Here is an 18,541-nt window from a genome sequence, read left to right on the forward strand (position 1 = left end):
TCATATTTCTCTGATCAGGTCCATGGGTCTGCGGTGGAATGGCTCTCACTGGAGCAAGCTACTTGTGGCGCTAACAATTTGGTAAGATCCACTAATCACTAGTGGAGAGAACACCACACTCGTCCACGTCTCCCAGACTGCACATCTCATCACCAAACGAGGTGCAGCTGATCCTGAAGTCTCTGCTCATCGATACTCACCACCAGCAGAGCCGACGTCACTGGACTCATCTAAACCTGGTCCATCAAGTCAGGACGAGCCCAATGTTACAACCCGACTCACAGGCTGCGACATGAAGACCAGACGAGTTCAAGGCAATAAATACACACTTTTATTTGAAGAACACAAAGTAAACTAAACAAACATGCAGAGTCAGCCCAGGAAGAGTGCTGAGTCCTGACAGCTGGAACTCTTAGAACAGGCCTGAGCCTTTCCAGTCACACATTTTACGCATTGTACAAACATTCACATGTAAATCCTCATGAAGTGAATTGGAGGAGAGCTTCTGCAGCGTTCCAGTCCAATGTGACACTTCTCTGCTGGACTAATCCACATCGATCGTTGGGTGAATGCTTCAGCAGCGACTGCTATACATTTATGAAGCTGCTCTTTTTGTTTTCTCTGAAATGATTCTGAAGATTTCCTTTTACTCTTGTGTTGTGGGTCTTTTCCTTGAGCCAATGAAACAGTATGCATCTTCTTGCTATAAAGAAGTTTCTTTAGACTCCTGTTTGGATGAGGAGCGTTACAGATATTACATTTCAGAATTGTTGTCAACTCCGTTGTTGTACGTGACCAGAACGTAGTGATTTTAGAACAGTCCATAAAACTATAGAAGTTGAAACTGACACAGAGCGGATCTGCGGGGGTCAATTGTGTTTAACATTCGAGGTGTGTGTGTATATATAGATCTCTATCTATCTATCTATCTATCTATCTATCTATCTATCGATATAGATATATAGATATATATCTATATATCTATATATCTATATATATATAGATATAGATAGAAGAAAAGCAATAAAAGCTCAAGTGAAAATCCACTAAATGCACGACTTGAAATTGAATTCTTCTTCCAGCGACTAGCAGACTCATCATTGATGAATGATAAAAGCAACATCCGAGTTCACTGAATTAACCAAAATTCAAATGTAAACACATTGACAGTTCTGTTTACAAGGTCCAGAGCAAGTTTCAGTTGGACTTGATGTAAAACCACAGACGGTGAAACATACCTTCCTCTGCAGCTGGCCAATGTGCGTCTACAGCTTCAAAGATGAACACATCTGAGGTGTGAGGGCGTTGAGGCCACGCTCAGCCTGCAGCGCTAACACTTGAGCGCCCCCTAGTGACCCGTCTGTTCTGAGCTCCTCACTTGGTGCACTTCGGTCACATATGTGGAACATAAACATCAACATGTATGACACTGAAATGATTGAGCAACACAGGTGACATGGTTCACTTTGAGGGATCACGTAACTGACCGTTGGTAAAAAGCCACTGAGTCGGCAGGATGGAGATGAGACCCTAAGCATGATTCAAGAGTCTTTCAAATGATCCTGGTAGCATGAATTTGAGTTTGTGGGAACATGGCGCGGTCTACATGACGCTGATTAATGCCTGCTTCGTCATGATGTTTCCCTGGGTTGGATTGAGGGTTGTTGTACAGGGTTCATGGTCAAATCAACCCATGGACATTTCATCATCTATGAGATTGTAAAAAGTACTGTGTGGCTGTACGTTTATCTCTATCCACTTTTCATTGTGTAGTTCATTGAACACACGAATGTGGGAGCATGTAAACTACCATGTTCTGTTCTCAACCCTTTGAGGATCATTAAAGGACTTTCCTGTTCTCCTGTGAGGGTCCTGGGACAGAGGATGTCCTATTTTGTACAACTTGTGATGTTGGGCTGTACAAAATGAATTGAAATGAACTGAATTGAATTGCAACTGGTAATATTGTATTAAGAGCATGAGTGTAACAGTCCACCGTGATAGTTTGTGATGGTCATCGTGCGGTGAAGATCTCACACCGGTACAACCGTAGTTTAATTTAAAAGGTGGGGGCGAGGGGATCACGAAGGACGATGAAAGTCCCTCTTCCCGCCCGTCTTACTGACCAGTTTCACATCTGTAATGATGATGTCATGGCTCACTGCCTTGCACATGTCATAGATGGTCAGCGCGGCGACGCAGGCGGCCGTCAAAGCCTCCATCTCGACTCCCGTCCTGCCCGTACAGCGGCACGTTGCCGTCACGACCGCGGCGTTCTGCGGCTCAGCGAGGTCGAAGGTGACAGAGATGTGGTCCAATGGGAGCGGGTGGCAGAGCGGGATGAGGGCGGAGGTCTGCTTGGCGGCCATGATGCCGGACAGCTGCGCCGCGGCCAGGGCGTCGCCCTTTGCCAGCTGGTGATCCCGGAGCAGCCGGAAGGCCGTGGGGCCCAAGAGCACGGTGGCGCGGGCCGTGGCCGTTCGACGCGTGGGAGATTTGCCGCCGACGTCCACCATGATGGCTCGGCCCTGGGCGTCTGTGTGAGTCAGCTGAGCTTCGGCGACATCATCGGGGTGAGCGTTGCAGACGTTTGTGGCCGGCTGTGCAGGTCGTTTCAGTGTAACACCGGGGTCTTTGCTGGAACTCTGACTGTGGCACAGTCTGACATTGTGTCGTTTGACATCTCTTTTGGCATTCATTAGTTGTGTGCAAAAAACAGGTGCTGCAGGGGTCCTGAGTGAGTGGCTGTTCAAAGCGTAAGGAGCCCCGGCTCGGCGGTACCTGAGACGGTCTTCATGAACACTTGAGCTCATGACTTTTGTGCGTGCCGTGTTGGTGTGAGCGCTGATGAGATCGAGACCACGGACGAACTCAGAGGAGAGGAGGGGCGCTGCACTAAGGAGGCTGTCCGTGTCCTCACAGTTTTCAGTCTTGATATGTGACCTAACACGGGCCCCCCCACTCATTAAGGGTCTAGAGCAGCAATCACGGGCAGCCTGTGTTAAAGCACGAAGGAACAAGGAAGCCTCTCTATGCAGGACTGAGCGGCACCGCGGAGAGGCTGCTGCAGAGAGGGATGTGTTGTTTGGAAGAAGGGAAACCACGGGGAGAGCTCTCCGGCTGTCCTGCAACTTTGACGAAGACGAAGGCCTTTGGGAAGTGGAGCCTGTTGGAAAAACGGATGTTAAGCGTGCGCAGAAATACTACACGTTTCTAAAATGTCGAGGCTCTGTATCTATAAACGGCAACTAACGAGGGTCCTCAGAAATGTGCAAAACTGAGAAGCCCCGCGGGCGACCAACAGATGCACCCTCCGTGGTCTGTTCGTCGGGGTGATAATTATCAGCGGGACGCGGCTCAGCTGGCCCGGAAGCCTCGGAGATAAATTACGGCTTGGATTCTCGGTCCCACCGTCCCGTCACCCCCGGTAGAAGCCCCTGTGCGGACTTAATCTCCGTACCTCTCTGGTCCTTGTCTCTGACTTAAGGAGCCCAGTGAGTCTTCAATGACACAGAAGGGGGAGAGCGGCGGAGAGCCAGCCCTCCTATATGACAGTGAGGGATGTGTGGAGTAGCGTCGCCTCTTACTCTCCGCTAAGAGAAACCTTTACGGGTCGTCAATTTGATCGACTAAGAATATCGCGTGGAGCCGCAAAGTACGTTTTGGTGAATTCCTTAACTTTCTGTATCTAAGTTGATATAGTGGTTGGATAGCAGTCACTTTAACAGCTCTTTATTTTATTATTTATTTTCCCTACAGAGATCTAACTGCTATAAATCTCTTACAAGCTCAGTTTTTTATGTCTTGCTGTTGATGTGGGAATGTCCCCAGGCTTCTCTTCCTGACTGTATGTCTGTTCGATCTGTCAGTAATGTCACCGTGGTGTGGAGTCCGTTCGCTCACCCAGGGGCTTCACGCTGCCCCCCGTCGGAATTCCCCCTCTCTTGTAGGTTGCTCCGTCCACAGGGAGAAAAATACTGTTTCCTTCCCGATTTATTCGATCCCAATCAGAGTCTTCCGTTGTACAATTAAATAAAAAGAAAATTAATTCAGAAAAAGTACGAAAAACTAAGAAGAATAAAATTTAATCCAACAAGCAAGTTTGTTCTTCAGAGGTCAAGAGTTCTGCCAAATGACACCGCTGCTGTCACTCCACCCGCAACTGACCCACTGCCTCCAGTTCAGGGTTTATATACTGCTCTGCGCAACGAAAAGAGCCATGAACGTGCTTAAGGCACGCGACCGTTTCTAGACTTCTTGGCAACACAATTTTCCATGACATCATGGACATTTGCAACTCCCTTCCCCCTCTCTGGTCCTCAACTCTGTGTGACCTCTGTGTGAACTCAGACTATGAGAAAACACCTGCTCATTGGCCGACACTTATACAATCATTTTTGTTTCAAGTACATCATTGTAGAGCACATGTGTCAAACTCAAGGCCCGCGGGCCGAATCCGGCCCGCCACGTCATTTTATGTGGCCCGCGAATCGGGCAGCAAAAAAAGAATTTAAATTAAAAAAATATCTTTTTTATTATTATTTTTTTGGAAAAATAATTAAAAGTTAGACTTGAAAATAAAAGTATAAATTATGAGATAGCATGTTGTCTGTGTACCGACATTAAAACGATCACAACAGGTGGACAGGAGAGGCAACAGCCCGAAAAGAGGTTTTCAAACGATTGAAAAAGATCGACAAATAATCCCAAAATGTCCACGAAGAGAAAGATTGATGCAGAGGGAAGAAAATGTAATGAAAGATGGGAAAGCGAATACATGTTTGTGCTTCAAGGAGAACAACGGGTCTGTCTTCTGTGTTATGAGGCGTGTCGGTGATGAAGGATACAATTCACGTCGGCATTTTGACACCAAACACGGAGCTAAATTTAGCCTCCAAGAAAAACATCAAACTGTCCAAGAATTAAAAGGCAGACTGCAATCACAGCAGAATATATTCACACAGCTACAGCCCAGTGCATGCTGAAGGTATGTGAGCAGAGCTCCGACCAGATACAGACTTTTACAAATGTCAGTTTGTGAAGAAACACCATCGCAGACCGAGTTGATGAACTAGCAGCAATCTAACAACACAGCTAGCTAAGAGACGAGCAGGTACTTGTGTTTGTAATGAACTGTTGATGAAAGCACAGACAACACGGATACATCATCTATCATGTTCATCAGACCTGACTCTCAGTGAGCAGCTCTTGGATGTAGCTGCATGCACAGGACGACGACAGGGAGGAACATTAGTGATGCAGAGAGGTGACACAAACAGCTTTGAACAAAGTTAATGTCATAACTTGTGTTTGATATTTGTCTTTGTTATTTTCTTTAATAGTTTGATCTTTGATAGAGTAATGTGGGTTTCTTAACCCTCAATTAAAATGATTTATGTTACAATAACAGAAATGTGTTTAAATATCATTTTTCATTTATATAACTGCATGTACAATATTTGTACACTTAAATAAACAATAATCAAATGCAGAGAGAGTTATTTAACAGTATGTTAGGATAAGTTAGTGATACAGTCTTACAGTTACAACCGGCCCTTTGAGGGCGACTGTGATGCTGATGTGGCCCAGAGTGGAAATGAGTTTGACGCCCCTGCTGTAGATGTTTTGCAGGTTTACATTGGTAACTGGTTTACACAGCATACAATCATGACAAATGATAGAACAACACCTCATAGATATGACTAAAATCAAGACTATTGTTTTAATACATTCTTACCAAGCATATAGTAAATTGCAGAGTCATCTTTGTAATAGATGTACTCTTTAAGCAAAGTTTGTCGGCTCCACACTGTTTCCAGGTAGAGTCGCATCCTTAAGCGCCAATGATTATTATAAATCAACATCTGTACATCTGTAAATCTGTACAGCGCCCTCTCCTGGTCGGTGTGTATATTAACCTGCACTTGGAATAATATCATTAGTTTATCAAGGGCCACAGGCAGCCCTGTAACTCCGAAGCATATTTCATTTGTTTTTTGGTCGTTTTTGTTAATTGTTATTTATATGGTGCATTTAACACCTAATTCTACAACCAGGGCATTTCCGGTACATTCAATGAATTTCATAGAAGTCGATCCTCAGGTCAATCTACTATTTCCTTTAATCTCCTTCCCTCTCTTGCTGTCCTTACCGTCTTCACAGTAAAATGGCTCATTCTAAAATACCATTACCATCATTATCTGTACCAAATCGCTCCTTGTCTCACACAGAACATCAGTCAGGGACGCTGCAGACTTAGATGCATTATTGACAGTTGAGATCATAAGTTGCATACTGCAGCTCATAGACATGATGATCACAACGTCACAAACAGATTGTGAGCAGTGAGGGATCTCTACGTACAGCCAAGTCACCCACCAATGTGGATCATAGGCCTGTTCTTCATCTTGGAGATACTAAACATGCCTGAGGAGATAGAACAGGAAGAGATGGCATAACCCTGAATGATCAGCGGGTACAGATGATGCCATGCGTATAGAGGAACTGAACACACGCCTACCTGCATGCTGTTTCTTCTTGCTGCCCACAGCGGCTCCGATGATTTGCAGCAGCTCTTCATCCGATGCCCCGGAGCGCAACACATCTCTCAGAGACACCTCGGAGCTCTCAAACAAACACACCTGAGAGAAGACCGACCGAGGGAGTGAATACAGCCACGGATGGTTCCAAACAAAGGACACACACACACACACACACACACAGAGAGCGAGAGAGTACGGTACTTTACAAAGAGCGACTGTAGCTTTACCTTGAGGTTGCCATCTGCTGTGATACGCAAGCGCTTGCAGGAGCCACAGAAATGTTCGGACATGGAGGTGATGAAGCCCACCTGCCCTGTGAAGCCTGGCACTTTAAACATCTGTAAAGAGACGGAGAGGAGCGCCAAACTATTATCCCCGCGAAATACTTCTTTAAAAGAAAGTGTTGCAATCACTCAAACCAATGTCTAAGAGCTTGATGACACAGGACAGTTAGATTTGTAAAATGTTGGCTTTAGCTTTCGGTTTACCAACCATTTAATGAATGAAATATTCCAGCACAAGTTGCTAATCGGACCGTAAACGATGAGCAGCTGAGGTTACACTGGAGAGATAATGGTGCAGTTGGAGGTACCGACCTTGGCAGTTGTGCGTCCGGTTTGAAGCATTTCCAGGTCGGGCCACTGCTGCCTGATGAGGTCCAGCATCTCCTGGTAACCCACCATCTTCTTAAAGTTCCACTTGTTGCCTGCAGAGAGGAGAGGCTAGTGGGGGTCAGTGGAGGGTGCAGCACATCACACAAGCTACGCCACCTTTCAGCTCAACGAGCAGCACATCAGTGAGGTTTCATATTAACATCCTGTGATGCGTTTAAAACCAGCTGTGTTGAGTGACCACACACATATTATACCACTATAAACACTAACTACTGTTTATTATATAAATGCATCCCAGTACAGACCTCTGATCTGTGCCATCGCTCTCTTTAGGTACACATCCCAACAACAATGGGTCTAAGGGGACGTCTGCTTCTATCATTTTGTCAAACTCTTTTTCCAGAACTCTTAAATTATTGGGCCATCCCAAAAGATTTCCTTTTTATTTACAATGTGTGTTGAATGTGAAAACGGCCCATTAAGTCAGTGGGACTCATCAGACCTGTGCAATAAGGGAGCACTCACCATCGAAGGGCATGTATTCGATGAAACGCACCTCCAGAGGCTTCTTCTCCGTCAGCGCCACGAAGTCCAGCAGCTCATCCTCGTTGAGGCCTCTCATCACCACACAGTTCACCTGCAGAGGGCAGCAGAGCCCAACAATGGTCTCAGCTCATGGACTAAAGCCACAGTAGCTGGACATTTGAGCAGCAACACACTTCCTCTCAAGTGAAAGAACGTACTGCAGTCTAGCTGCATCACACGGCCTGTGGCTGTTAGTCTTTGCTGGAATACACCCGGCAGACATCGCATGGCAGCTCGTTGCAGAAGTCACTCCGCCATGTTTGACATCTTAGCCATCTTTGACATATCATCTGAATGTTTATGGTATATTTGCATTACAGAAACTCTGACAGATGCTCGATGATTCGTTTCCATGCTCGGTGCAATGAGGAACTATGGTGTTGTGGAGAATTTCAGTATTAAACACATTATAAGTCGGATTAAATAACACCCCTAGTGGTGAGTAGAAGTGTCACAATAATAATATGTCAGTCACAATATGTTTACAATATTCTTACTTATAGAAGATATTATGTGTTACAGTATATTAACAAATTGAATGTATTAAATCATAAAAGTATAGTCACTAAAGGTATTAAAACACTGTAAGAATAGTTTGAGGGTCAGACAGGGATTCTGAATGAGACGTGCAGCAAATGGAGGATGTGGTCAGTGGGGAGGACAAGCTGACCAGAGGTGGAGTCAAGACAGATGTTTTGCAAGGCGCAAAGCTGTTTCGCTAAAGGATCGATAATGGGAGGGGACAGAAGTCAAATGGAGCCAATCACTAATCGCCACGGAGGGTCATTCAGTTGTTTTATGACTGTTTCGGACATTTCCAACTGTCGGGGCATATAAGAGACTGTTCTGGAGAGAATTCCTCAGACCACATCCGCTCTCGTGTTTCAGTAGCTGAATTCAGACCTGTGAGTGAGATGCGTGCGTGTGGTCTCTGTTCTCGAGAACATTACTGTTGATAGTTAATTCCGTTTGTAAGTGAACTTTGTGTAGTACATTAAATATTGTTGAATTTTGAAACCGTTTTTCTGATGCGCGTGTGCAGTAGGAAGCTTGAAGCAGAAATCTCCCTGCAGCCTGCTGAAGCCTCGCATCCTTCTGTTTAAACCCTAACAGTGTGCAGTGATTAGTCACACACAGCATATGAGGAAGCAGCTCCTTCATTCACTAACTTCTGGGGGCAAAGTGGAGGAAATATTATCGTCAGCTATTCTGTTCCAACACGATGCTGCCTCAGCACTTCTGCCATGAAGACGAAGTAACAAACAACAGCCGTATCCAGAAATATCTGAGACATCGAAAACTACCATAAAGATGATGCAGAGAGCCTCATCACTGTTGGTTCATTCACATGTAGAACATGGGCTCTTTCCCGGCTTGCTTCATTCCAAGTATACTCCAATCATCACAATACTTTGTTTTGCAGCTTCTACGTTAGATATCCATCCGTTTTATACAAATGTCACTCAAAAAATCATAATGAAAAACAAGATAAAAACACAAAAACCTAAAGAAATATATGAAGAGTTTTAAAAACAAATATAATGAACTAACGTTTGATGTCCGAACCTCTCACTGCCTCTTTCTGTGTCATAGATGTAAGGAAATACAATATTATCAGTTATGTCGAGAAGAGTTGAGCTCACGAGAGCTGCCTCGAAAACATGCATACGCGATCAGGGGAAGGTCAGGATATAAAAAGCATAAAGCATATACTCAGAAATCTATAGTTAAAGTGTAATCGAAAGATAAAGTGTATGATCGTTACATAACAAATGTTCATTACATAGAGTGATTTAACAAATGTAAACCTGATAATAATAATAAGTGTATCTGAGTATAGTGCAGTCTGAGCATAGAAAGTACGGAGAAAGAGGAAGTAAGCAGGGTGTTGGCTTCAAGGGATGGGGAAATAATGATGGTTGAGAAGCAAAGACACAAAGCACAATAATGATGAAGGATGAGATCAATAATCATTTTATAAGCAAATGTGTACTAAGTAAACTGATTATAACAACTGTAACTGATTATAACAACTGTAACTGTGATTATGATAACTAATCTGTGCTAGAAATGTGTGAGTGTAGGAAAAGTGGAAGTGCAACAAATGTTGAACACCCAGACACGCGCAGAGCTTGATTATGTAAGCTCCCAGACAGGGAAGTTGGGGTGATTTCGTCATGCACACACACAAAATGTAGGTACTTTTCGAAGCACATGCACCAAATCAATGATGTCATGTTAATCATGGGCTGAGGGAGGACGTGTTGGGGAAGAGGGGGGAGAGACGCGAGAGGCAGCCCAAAAGTGTTGTAAAAGAAGTAACTTGCAAACAGCAAGACGGGAATTCACGATGGGACGCTGACCGAGCCATCCATGGAGAAACACTGGACCTCGTTCAACAGCCGCGCCCGAGGACTTCGTCTCTGTTCACGGAAAGAAGACCGCCGTTCGTGGACAAAAATTGAAAGACGGAGAATCACCTCTCCCCCCTGCTTGACTTTAACAACTGGACAACGGATGGACACAGCCGCCTTAAAGACTTTGTACTGAGCCTTGAGGATCGCTGAACGGACTTTGTTTGCCGCGCAGGAGGAGCCTGGGGGGTCTGGCCGAACCGTCGCTCCTAAAAACCCCAAAAGGATTTTTTATCACATCGACAATCCAGCTCCACCGAACCGTCTCGGCATCTAAAACTAATGAGTATAATCTAAGAAGAAAATTAAAGTAACGAATCAAGTGTAGTAATATTTTATGTGAGCTGTAGCTTTAACCCTTGCAACTAACTAAATATAACCTGCAATAAATATCTAATCTGCATTTAAAGTAAATTTCTCAACTGCATTTATTTGCTCAAGTAGTAAAAGTTCCTCGTGGCAGTAAAGGTTAAATCCATTGTATGTCTAACAACTGAGTTCTGTAAGGTTATCCTAGAGACCGAATCCACTTAACAATCCCTTACGGTTTTAGAAGTAATCCTAGCCGTTAAAACCGAACCTGGCATTTACCAAGAGCACGGATCCAGAAGAGGGAAGCTGCCATAACCGACGCGACTGGTAGGAGCGCCCGGGGTCAGGGTGGCCCCTCGACCGAGTGCACTCAGACCGGAGGAAGCAGGGTAGACGTCGGAAGTAACGGCAGTTAGCAGAGCCAGGCGAGTTCCCTCACAAGAACACCAGCTCGACAATCTTTTAATAGAGAGCTGAGTCAGTAAGTAGCCCCGTATCGGGCCAGAAGTACCCCAGGATCTAACAGTTACAAACATCAGTTTGAACTTCTATACACAGTTTTATGGACTGTCTGTAGTTTATAGTTCTGGTCACGTATAACTAAGGAGTGGAGTACAAATCTGTAAAGCTCCTCATCCGAACAGTCGAAAGACTCTGAAAGATCTAAGTTACTCAATAAAGAACATGCATATTATGTAATGAACAGTAACAATGATTTTATTATTACATTTGTTTTTGAAAAGTGGAAATAAAATACCTTGACAGGGTTGTAGCCCATTTCGATGGCCTTATCTATGCCCTCCATGACCTTGTGGAACCCTGTTAAACAAAGACAAGTTTGAAATTGATGATGAATGAATGAATCAACATGTTGCATTCAACACGTTAATCATCCCTTGATATTGTGTTCATTCTCTACTACCAATTCAAATGTAATGTAGAGATGTGTGTGAGTGGAGGGAGCCCTCCTCTTGCACCAGCTGGAAACCTTCTCTGTACGAGGTGGGGCTATTGTTTAGTCATCTACAATTCTCATCACAATTAAATACCACACGTGTTGTACTTATCTTAACTGAGCTTACTGAAGGCTAAGAGACGAGACTCCTTTCAGGCCATAGCACACACCTAATGTCTGCTCAACCTTTTACTGACCATAGCTTTAGGTGTTGTGGAGGACGGCCTCAGAGAGCGCTTTCCTTTATTTCCTGCTCTGCCCTGCTGTCGTCTCCACTCCACCTGACTTCAGACGTTACAGGCTCCTTGAGTAACCGAGTGGGACTGACCCACAACAACCGCCACCGCATTGATTTAGTCCGTCCACAACTTGTTAAGGAGGGACCTTTCTTTCTCGGACACAGTAGGTCAAATACTTTTACTACCTTTCCGCCTGGCAATGAACTCAAACTTGGCAGGGACCAGTGAATCCAGGCTGATGTTGATCAGGTCCAGGCCGGCGTCTTTCAGCTTCGGCAGAAGTCTGGCCAAGTTGATGCCGTTGGTTGTCACTGCAATGGTCTTCAGGCCCTCCAACTTCCTCAGCTCTTCTGCAGAGGGAGAGAGAGCATGGGACAAGGAAGAGAAAGAATATATATTTATTTATTTTTTCATTCTTCCCTAAATGTGCCTGTATCCGTTTGTGGCATTTGAGCGAGGAGCTTATGATCAATATGTGAAAAAGCTTGACATAACCCACCCCGCTAACATTATGGATCCTCCCTGAAACACATAGAACACCTTAAAATCCCACTCTGTTCATTTGGACAGCAACGGGCTGGTTACTGTTTCCACTTGATGCAAATCATTTACTCCAGTCGACAGAAACCTGTGAGGTCACAGCGGTGGCTTGTCACATGACACAGAAATAACAGCAGCTCTTTATGAGGCACTGCTGTCTTTGTGCACGTCACGCTTTAACGTCGCTCACACTCGCACTATTGTCAGTGTGAGGGCCGAAACTGTCCATCGGCAAATCAGGCTGTAAAATAGTGTCATCAGACTGAGCACATAGCGGTGGTGTGACCGATCACTTCCCCTTCCACAAGTGTGTCTAAACCTGAAGCCATGCATGAAAACCTGTCCCGCTCCTCCTGTCACTGATGCCGAGCTACACCTCTTTTGGTCACGGCCGTGTTTCTACATAAATGCTGATGAGTTGATGTGAGCGACTGGATACCGGAATCACAAAGGACAACACATCTTAACACGCTTCAAGCTGAAACACAGTCTTGCACGAGTTCCTTACTGAGGACATCCAGCACGTCAGGTTTGATGAGGGGCTCTCCTCCAGTGAGGCGGATTTTCTCCACCCCCTCGCAGACGAAGAGGCGAGCCAGGGTCAGTACCTCCGAGGTGGTCAGCAGTTGGCTCCGTGGTGTCAGCTTCACCCCCTCATCTGGCATGCAGTACTGACCTGATCACGAGGGGAAGGTGTTGGGAAAAATCTAAATGACTAATTAGTATGCGTTTAAATGATTAAAGAATGTTATACATTTAACAGAAGCTCATCTCCTCTGTAGTGTTTAAGGCCTGTGTCCTTGTGTGAACTTTCACTGACACTAGGCCTTCAGCAAATGTTTCATCTATTAAGAAGCAGTTGATTACCGAAAGAACACGTCAGCTGTTTGTCCTGAATAAGAATGATAACAAACGTGTAGAAAGCGTCATTACTTACGCAGGGCTCATTTGCGATAGAAAGTGCCCTTTGTACTAGAACGAATAGTTAAAGTGTCCAGATGCGTAGACGCCTGTGTGAAACGTGAAATGTGTGTGTGTTACCTTGTGCCAGCCCACTGCATGTTGTTTACTGAGTATAAATACCAGAGACTCGGAGACAGATCTTCGAGCGGTCTTGATGTACATTCTGTATGTGAATCAACCCTGTCTCCTTCTCTGCAAAGAACAAATGTCCAATGATGAATGATTTTTACACCAGTCTCGAGTGAATTTTTCGACCAGAAGGTGAAAGATAAGATGGCTCGCATATGTCTGCGGCAGATAGAACAACACGTTGAAGGGAGATCAAACGTCGGCGGTGCAGCCATCGTAGCCCAGTTCTACCGACAACGATAGTTTGAAAACGTTTCATCTGCGCAGACAATCGGCCAAACCGATCGATCGGTCTACTTCTAATCCAATATAGCAAATGAAAGTGTTATTTCCACTGGATCTTTGCATCTCATTGAGTTGTTTATCTTTTCAGTATGTTCAAATGTTCTAGATAGAATAATGGCTCTGCTATGTAGGTGTCCTCAGTACGTTACTCAAGATGATCTATTATCATCACTATTGATGAACATCAACCTGCCCTCTGATGCAAACTGGTTGTCAAGTTGATTTGAGCCAATTCCCCAAAATAACATGTAAACATGTAATTCATGTAATTAACATGTCTTAACATGTAATTCTATTGTGCAGTACTTCATTGCATTCAACCTGGACCTGGACAACGTGTATTTTACTTTTACACTTCTGGTTGAACATATGCTTGCACTGTATTTCTGCTCCAGGCCTACTTAGATTGCACAGCACTCAATACTTTCATAGAGACAAGTACTGATTGGGATAAACTGAACTTTTGTTCGTGCAACATCCAATGTAATTCTGTTTAAATGTATACAAATGAAAAAAACATCATTTTATAAATGCTACTTCCTCTTTCTTTGTTAACTACAAGAGAGGATGTGTTTCCATCAGTAAGAGTCGTGGTGGTAGTTATAGTATTGCTGAATGTGGTTTCTTCAAGGAGCTGGATAATCACCGGGAATAAAACAAACCAAAGCAGCTCAGGACCTCTTCAATGTCCACAGTGACCTCTACTGTCTACTCACAGCGCAGGTTGCATTTCTCCGTCAGGGAGATGCGCAGGTAGCTGTGCCTCCGGCCAAAGCTGTCAGTCAGGAACGCTGAGAAAGGCAGTATGCTGTCATCTCTCAGCCTCTCCTGGGGAGAAACCCGACAGGTCAACGGCATCGTTACACTCATCGCTCACATGAAAATAGCCAAAATTAAAGATTCTGGGAAAAACACAGGGATATGTGGTAATCCTGTAGTGGCTTCATTTATAGAGGTATCAACACTTCAAAATGTCTCATTTCCCAGTTTGTACATCCTCGATTCCGTTCCTCGCGCCTTAGTCCCAAGGGAGATGCTGGCAGAGGAGGCAAGGAAGAGACGCGAGGAGAGAGGAGTCGAGGCAACAGGCATTTAACAAATGAAGACATCCTGGCCTTCGGAGCTGTTAAGGCCACAACTTCTGGACACAGGGAGAAAACTTCACACCTCTCCCTGCCACTTTCACACCACCCCCACTCCAGCACATTCCTCAAACCCCATCTCACAGACACTTAATGCATGAAATGACCAGACTTCTACAAGTAAATATACTGTATCACATTATATCCATAATTAGGAGCACTTTATAACTTAAATCCCTCACAGAGCCAGGATAAACATGACAGCTAATGTATTGTGACAAGACTGTACAGATGTCACACATTTCTATTTATTTAACACACACACCCACACAAATCTATGAATTATGTATTTATGTGTATTAGTATTGCAGCACAGTGTGGTATTAGTACTTTTACTTAAGTTAACGATCTGCCAGCGTCTGCACCAGTGACTATCCATGTGTAACCATAGACTGTAGTGGACGTGGTCATCGTGACATCTTCCATTGTTTGTCGACTGCCTTTATGAAGCTTGGCGATTTCGCCGTCGCCATGTTGAATTATGGCTGTCACCATGTTGTTGATTTTGTAACCAATGAACGGAGGTCACCATATTTGGAATGCAAAGGAGTGACGTCGTGACGCCGTACACGGCTCTGGTAGCAGCAGCGACCTGTCAATCACAGTAAGCCCGCCCTAAAGCATACTCTGCTTTATGGTCTGTTTGACTCTAAATGGACCATAACGTACTAAATGAACATCATGCTGTATTGAAGTAGACTTGAAACTAGAGATTGAGACCATAAACTCATGTTTACAATGTTTACTGAGGTAATAAATCAAGAGAGAAGTAGAGTCATTTTCTCACAGACTTCTATACAACCAGAGGAGTCGCCCCCTGGTGGACACTAGAGAGAATGCAAGTTTTAAGATACTTTTGCATCGGCTTCACTCGACAGAACCGGAGGTGAGCCTTTCGACACCTTTTTACTGCGCCTGGGTTGTATCCCGATGATGTGACGCGTGATATCTCCTCTTTTATCTCTCCTTGGTCTCGAGCCGGAGGAGCGAAGGGAGTCATGAGGAGGCACATCATCTGGAACTGAGGAGGGCCCAGGGAGGTGCGCTTGGCTTTGTCAACACCTCCGGACATTTATCTGTCAGCAGGCGTGTGGGTGGGTTAAACACACTAAAGTTAAAAGACTACAGTAATCTGAGGCTAATAGTTTTAAATTCCATATGGTTTTTAAAGCATAAAAACTTTACTTTTGAGAAATGTGTCTTCCTAATTGATTCAGAAGAGACCACTCACGTGCACTGAGGAAGCTGAACTATGACCTGTACACTTTAGACTGGCTGTCTGTTATCTGCCGTAATGTAACGTTAGTTTATAACATTCAGAGGTTTACTTTACACGAAGCTCCACGAAGCTCCAAGCTGGTGTAAAAAACAAAAACATGAAAACTATCTTAACGTTACTACACTGTCGTAAGGCCAGTCTTTAACTTACGTTTAATATTAAGTCCCTAAAAGAGTTCGACAGCTCGTTAAGCCTTTACTTGGCCCTTAACTGGACTGAGGTCGTGGCTACATTACAAACTGACTTCAATCATTAACTAACACCAGCTAACAACTCTATCCAACTGGCCTGAGATCAGACATTCACAGTGAAACAAACCCCAGCACGAGGTATGTCACTTGTTCGGCTAACGTTACCTGTCTTGACCTGGTTTTCAGGGACGAGGAGAAGTTGGCAGCGGATGAAGTTGTAGCACTGGAACACAGTCTCCCGTTCACGCGCTGGCCGAAGAGTTTTCTGAAATGTGGTAAACTGATGTGTCTCCCAAACAGGCGGCAGTACATGCTAGCGTGCGTAGCCATGTTTGTTTCCTGACAGCCCCCTGAGGTTTTCTGTACTTAACTGTTTTCGGGGCTCTTGCTATGAGCTCCGCGCTGCAGTAAATATGTCATTCAAGACGAGGGGGAATATCAGGGGCGTGGTCACGCCAGCCAATCGTGCCAACGCCATAAGCGCTGGTGCACACTGGGTAGTGTAGTCCGCAGGGGACACAAGCTCTTCAAGTACTTGGTGAGAGACCCTGGAGTCAGCGAAATAAAACTCATTTTTAGAGTGTTTCCACAATATAGCTCTTGATATTTATTCTGAGATTTAAAAAGTAAATTGCAGATATCATGTCAATAAGACACATATGATGATATTGTGTAAATAATCCAGCGCCTCTTACGTTCCTGCACAGTTACGGGAGTGAGGGACATGAAGCACCTGTCTGAGAAATGGATAGATAGTTTGTAATGGAATATTTCCACGGCTATTCGGGAGAAGAAAGTGAAAGTTTTCAGTTCATATCAAATAAAACAGTCTGATGAATGAACAAGTTGTCATGTCAATTTATTTGCCTGCAGGCAAAGAGAGCAAATCTCACAGACACGTATTGCAGAGTCTTGTGAGGAATGCCCCAAGAATCATCTCCGTACATGTTTATTTATACCTCAGAGAAAAGGAGCAGAGAAGGGAGGGGGTGACAAGTCATACGTGTGCGTCAATGTATGGCATGTCCTCTGGAATACAGGAAGGCGCCTCATTCTCTGCCGAGGCCATATATGGCCTGTAAATGCCTTGTTCTGTGCACTTTGCCCCATATGGATGTTTCATGTCACAGCGGGCGCTTTCCTTTTACAGAAACTATGCAGAGGGCATGTTAAAACATTTTTTTCCCTTTACAAGTTATAAATAAATAATCATATATATATATATGTGTGTGTGTTTTATATTATAGTGAATATTATTATGTGATATATATATTATTATATTATACAGCATATTATTATATGATATATATATTATTATATTATACTGAATTGCTTGTGAGAGGGGACAAAAATAAGATGTCCTGATGTGTTAGTTTAAGTGTTATTTACTGCTTTTTTCATGTTGGAATAAATGTTAAATATGTATCTGCAAAGTAGTAATGCGTGTTTGATACCTTCATTATTTTTGCATTAAATCATTCTGGGATGTTTGCTGAGATTGATTGGATGTGGCACAGCCCTACCGAGAACATGTTCCACCAGCCGCCACTGAGTAGGAGGTAGAAAAAAGAGAAAGATATCGTTGAGATATTTTCTGAGGCATATGTGTCATTGTCTCTTGGTCTAATAGACCATCTGAGATATCATTTAAAATATGTATATTGCATAGTGATATCTATAGTGTGTACAAATAGGTCACTATATTCAGAATTCAGGTATCATTTAAACAAAAGTATTGTTGCATAAGTTGTCACAGGGCACAGTAAGAATATTCTGCTTCAAGGTCATTATTTATCTACCTAGTTCTGGTTCTGATGTGATCCTGACGTCACGTGCCCAATGATCACCCGGTCACCTGACAATGGCTGAACCATCTCCATGACAACTGAGCAAACTCCACTTGCTGATAGAGGCCAACAGATGTGGTTGAAAACTGTAAGTAACGAGTGGAAACTACAATGTCCGAGCTCCAAGCTCAATGTGATGATCACGACAGGAACACTGGGTTTTTATTTCATTTTGAAAGTTAGTCTCCCTATGTGTCATGATCAGTTTTACTTCCTGCCTTTGTATTTGTCCTACCTATTGTTGGGATCTAAAGGAGCGTGTTTGGGTTATCAGCATTTAAGAAACTGAATTCTTGACATCAATATAATTATTGATGTATGTAACAATTATTAATGATTATTAATATAAACGGGGCACCACCCTGCGAACAGGGACCAATAACCAAACGATAAAACTAAGTCTCATAATTAGTAGTCACTCATAATGTCAATAGTCTGCGTATGACTATACATTCAGTGACAGTGAAGGTTTTAAGTTCGAGCACAGGCTACTACATACAGTCT

The 18,541-nt window shown here is 43.9% G+C and overlaps 1 protein-coding gene across 4 annotated transcripts; it reads right to left on the reverse strand.

The window, feature by feature from the left end:
* Positions 1-308: 308 nt before the first annotated feature.
* Positions 309-16,573, reverse strand: mocs1 (molybdenum cofactor synthesis 1). 4 transcript variants are annotated; one of them, XM_079287304.1, is made up of 11 exons: positions 16,356-16,573; positions 14,295-14,406; positions 12,710-12,877; positions 11,847-12,011; positions 11,225-11,286; positions 7,682-7,793; positions 7,139-7,248; positions 6,770-6,880; positions 6,521-6,641; positions 3,904-4,014; positions 309-3,166 (listed from the first exon to the last, which is right to left on the reverse strand). In XM_079287304.1, exons 1-11 carry the CDS (start codon positions 16,518-16,520, stop codon positions 2,082-2,084), a joined length of 2,322 nt encoding a protein of 773 aa, XP_079143430.1. In that variant the 5' UTR covers positions 16,521-16,573; the 3' UTR covers positions 309-2,081. The 4 variants fall into 4 exon arrangements, with proteins under 4 accessions (XP_079143430.1, XP_079143431.1, XP_079143432.1 ...); XM_079287305.1 differs by lacking the exon at positions 3,904-4,014 and adding an exon at positions 6,379-6,426; XM_079287306.1 differs by lacking the exon at positions 3,904-4,014.
* Between the last annotated feature and the right edge of the window lie 1,968 nt (positions 16,574-18,541).

This window comes from Melanostigma gelatinosum, assembly GCF_949748355.1.
Source record: "Melanostigma gelatinosum genome assembly, chromosome: 16".
In the NCBI taxonomy this organism is placed as follows: domain Eukaryota; kingdom Metazoa; phylum Chordata; class Actinopteri; order Perciformes; family Zoarcidae; genus Melanostigma; species Melanostigma gelatinosum.